The following is a 5,000-nucleotide window of genomic DNA, read 5'->3' on the forward strand; positions in this document are numbered from 1 at the left end:
AGGAATGTGCCCCACTCATATAGCTAATGTATAGAGCTGCAAGCAACAATTAAGAGTCAAGCTTTAAAAAGGCACGGAGAGTAAAAGGCATTTTTAGATTATTTTAGTAAAAATGGCTGAAAAATCACAAATACAATCACTTGTAATATGACTAAATTGCTTATAACTTTTGAGTGACAGGTGGCGCTGTTACTAAATTGGTGTTGTGTGGTGTTGTCCGATTAAGGTGACATATAAAGTTTGTATTTAATCAATTAATGTAATCAATAGCTATTAGCATTTTTTTAAATTTCATTATAAATTGTGACCAAAAGGTGGCGCTGTTCTGAAACTTTTTGATTTCCTTCAGTATTTTACTGTAAAATTCAAAATGTCCGAAATACTATGTATGTATGTATAATATATATATATATATATATATATATATATATATATATATATATATATATAAATGTATATATAAATGCTAATATATATATATATATATATATATATATATATATATATATATATATATGTGTGTGTGTCTGATATGGGAAAATTGGGTATCACCTGTCTCAGTATGTCACACTGAATTAAAAGTTTATGTTTTTTGGGCAAACCATCCATTAGTTATAAGCAGAAAATAGCCATTTTTCATGTCTCCTGACCAGTAGGGGGCACTGTGCCGAAACTCTGCATGTAGCCTCAGGTCATGCTTGTGATGACATGTACCAAGACTCGCCTCAATACGCTCAAGCGTTTCAGAGATATAGCCTCGTGTTCAATTTGACGTGCTCTTCGGCAAATTTTTTTGCACGTTATTCGAGAACGGTTGGGTCTATCAAAAAGCTTTTAAGAACTTTTTGTCGGCATGGTCTGATGAAGATCTGAGCCAATTTTGGTAAAAATCAGACAAACCGTCTAGGAGGAGTTCAAAATGGTGGAAAATTCAAAATGGTGGAAAATGTTTCATGATGGAAATTTTGTTTCTATCTCCTACGGTTCAAAAGTTATTAGCATAAACGTAAGTGCAATTTTGGACAGTGGGTGGCGCTAGAGGGATTGAGTTAGAGACTCCAAATTTGATGTGGCTAATGTTCAGACTGTCCTCTATCAGTGTGCCAAATTTCACAACTTTCTACCATACGGTTCCTTGTGCTGCCATAGACTCAAGAAGAAGAAGAAGAAAATGTAGTTTCTGTGCATTGTGGCATTATTTTCATAACCACTAAATAGTCATTACAGTGATAGAAGAAAATATAAATATATAATTTGATATATATACACACCATGTTAGAATGTTGTCCTGCCTTAACATGCTCCTACATTAATAATAATCTAATCATTGAGAATAATGACAACTACAAAATTACAAAGTAAAACGTTACAGTGAAATTCTTCATTTTTTATATGCATAATTATTTTTCCTCCTTTAGGTTAGTGACCCAAACATGTATTCACACAAATGTGAATTATTCACGAAATGTGAGGTAAATCTGTCAGGTGTTTGTGTAACGCAGACGTGTTTCAGCGACTCTCCCTCATTCCACACTGACAGAAGAGAAACCCTGCCCGAGGACATGCAAGTTCTTATGTATTATATTATGTGTGTCTTCTGGTGATCCTTTGATTACAGTGATGAAACTAATGATGGGGTCAGTGAAAGAGGCAAAATCTGAACAGGAACAGAGAACAAAGGTCAAAGGTCGTGTACAACAAATGTAAAATTCTTCTTTTTTTTTTTCAAAAATGGCATTTATTTAAAAAAGAACAGGAGGGGGAAAAAAGTCACAATGTTACTTGTGCCGTATCAGCACAGTAAGATATAAAATAACAGAATATCTCCTTAAAGCGTTAAAGTCAACATGAAACCGCATCTACAAAACATTCTACACTGATTTTCTGAACAGGATGAAAAAAAGTACAGATTTTACAGGAAAAACATGATTTTCATGCATCTGTCAATATTTAGATTTTACTCTTTTTGGCGTTCATGAAGTGTTTTTCAGATTAGTGGAAAGAAAACATCCAAAACACACTTTTAAGTGTTTATTTTAATGCACTTTATCTATTTGTGTCTGTAGATTTATATTACAATTGATATCTTTAAAAGTTTTGTTGTCCACTTCAGCAGAACTTATAAATACCAAAACTTACAGTTTTATTCCCATATATATTCTGAAGGTTTTTACTGAAGGGTTTGTTCATATATATCATACGCCTGATTTTATGCAATATTTATTCCAATTTTTTTTTTTTTTTCTAATTTATGGAGTTTTAAAAACAGAAATCCAAAATGCCTTTTATAAAAAACCTTCAAACAAGATCAAACAAGAATTTTGAACCTGGGTTTATCTGATGTTCAGGTTTATGTTCTGGAGATGTATGCAAATCAGCACAGATAATGCCTCATTTGCATATTTATACATACATTTCAGATTTTTTTTTTTTTTTTTGCAATTCTTAATGTAATCAATCATCTGGGGAAGTATGGTGATATCTGTTTATGTTCATGTCTATTCACTTGGGGTGTCTTGCTTTAAAAAGCATTACATTTTGATTAAAGATTATGAAGGCCAACTTGTTTTTATTGAATTTTTATTTTTTTCACGGATAAATCACTGCCAATCAGAGCAGAAATGTGTCATTTGAGTCCATGTTGACTTTAAACACTCGCTCAGAAACACAACTGCGTCTTGAATAGTTTCGGAGAGATGCATGATCTTGTCTTTCTTTTTTAATGTACACCTTAAAAGATGTTTATGAGCTAGTCTACATGCTTTTAAATCAAACATGATCTGAATTTCATAGTTAGCTGATAAACAGTTCCTTTCTTGTTGCTTTTTCCAAAGAAACATGCCTGGGAAATCTCCCGATGCCAAGCGCAAAACAAAAACACACAAACTAACAGAATCATCCGAGTCAACATGAACACGACGAGCTTCATTCTACAATCTCATGTTTAATGCGCTATCAAAGAGAAAACAAGAGCGACACAGGAACAAATAAATAAGTTGTGAATAAAAAAGAAAGCTGGTAACAGAAAAGACACCAGAGTCGTAAAGCTGCTGAACAACATCAAATGCTCGATGTCACCAGTGTTCGTTCGACCACCTGAACTCAGTCGTGCATGACATGAAAAACATAATAAAATAAAAAATAAAATGTCAGAAGGATCTAAAATGAAGAAAATTATTGCACTGATTTCCTGCATCTATCATGGGCGGCGGTTATAAATAAGATGTCAGCGTAACAGACAGTGCCGTGACAGTGAGACGGACGGGCTTCACCACTGCTGCCAGCTGAAGTCGTCGTTCGAGCCGAACACCAGGAAGAAGCCCAGGATGGTGGCGAAGATGACGATGTTCCCCGTCAGGACGAGCGCACACGCGCCCCACTCGATCTGCACACACACACACACACACACACACACACACCATCAGTCCACGCTTTAACCTGGACTCGTTAATAGAGAACTGATGTTGTGTTTATCACTGTCCGACATATAAACTGGCCAACAATACGTATGAAGTTATGCATTATTTTAGGATTTTATCACCTCAATTTCCTGAGACAGGAAAATTTATATTAAACTATATATATATATAATATACACTGCCGTTAAAAAGTTTGGGGTCAGTAAGATTTTAATGTTTTTAAAAGAAGTTTCTTCTGCTCACCAAGGCTGCATTTATTTGATAAAAAAACAATAAAAAAATAGTAATACTGTGAAATATTATGACAATTTAAAATGACTGTTTTCTATTTTAATATATTTTAAAGTGTAATTTATTCCTGTGATCAAAGCTGAATGTTCAGCATCATTACTCCAGTCTTCAGTGTCACATGATCCTTCACAAATCACTCTAATATGAGGATTTGATGATCAAGAAACATTTATTTGCAGTGTTGAAAACAGTTATTTACGTTTTTATTTCATGATGCTTTGATGAATAGAAAGTTCAAAAGAACAGCATTTATCTGAAATCTAAAGCTTCTGTAACATTAAACACTACCGCTCAAAAGTTTGGAGTCAGTAAGATTTTTAATTTTTATTTTTGAGGGAAAGAAATAAAATAAATCAATACTTTTATTCATCAAGGATGAGTTAAACTGATCAAAAGTGACAGTAAAGACATTTATAATGTTAAAAAATATTCTATTTTAAATAAATGCTGTTCTTTTGAACTTTCTATTCAACAAAGAATTTAGAAACAAAATTGTCCACAACTGTTTTCAACATTGATAATAATCATAAATGTTTCTTGATCATCAAATCCTCATATTAGAGTGATTTGTGAAGGATCATGTGACACTGAAGACTGGAGTAATGATGCTGAAAATGACAGGAATAAATTACACTTTAAAATATATTAAAATAGAAAACAGTCATTTTAAATTGTCATAATATTTCACAATATTACTGTTATTTTTAATTGTTTTTTATCAAATAAATGCAGCCTTGGTGAGCAGAAGAGACTTCTTTTACAAACATTAAAAATCTCACTGACCCCAAACTTTAGACTACATCAATTTATTTGACTTAAATGGACATTTCGTAATTCTTCAAGAACTGCCTCTGCAAGATTATTGGTTGCACTTTTAAATTGTGTATTTGATTAGATTTTTGAGCCTCTAACGGAGCATCTTCCTAGTGTGACTGTTCTTCATGTCAGGCCAACAATTCAATAAACCACGAGTAAATGTTAAGTGACTTGCACTGTAGAGACAACACCATCTTTGTTTTGCTCTATTTCGCCAAAAGAAGATTTGTATAGGTATTTTTTTTATTTTCATCAAGGTATTTCATTAATGAATGATTCTGCGTGTTTGAACAAATTGGGTGAGTCAATGATTCAACGACTCACTCATTAAGACGCCACCTACTGGCGGTTTGTGTTTCACATTTACAAAATTCTATTTTTTTCAATCATTTCATATTTATAGATTCCAAATTGTATATTTAAAACAGTAATCTCACAACATTATTTATGCAATTGTAATTTAAGTGCAAGTGC

General features: G+C 32.8%; 1 protein-coding gene across 1 annotated transcript in view; it reads right to left on the reverse strand.

Moving 5' to 3' along the window:
- Positions 1-2,563: 2,563 nt before the first annotated feature.
- Positions 2,564-5,000, reverse strand: part of LOC307171611 (leptin receptor overlapping transcript-like 1) — a 5,333-nt gene continuing 2,896 nt past the window's right edge. The window contains exon 4 of the mRNA XM_079893365.1: positions 2,564-3,385. Within this exon, the coding sequence (XP_079749491.1) occupies positions 3,269-3,385 (117 nt within the window). The 3' untranslated portion in view covers positions 2,564-3,268. The remainder of the gene's footprint in view (positions 3,386-5,000) is intronic.

Source organism: Squalius cephalus (assembly GCF_949319135.1).
Source record: "Squalius cephalus genome assembly, chromosome: 14".
Classification (NCBI taxonomy): domain Eukaryota; kingdom Metazoa; phylum Chordata; class Actinopteri; order Cypriniformes; family Leuciscidae; genus Squalius; species Squalius cephalus.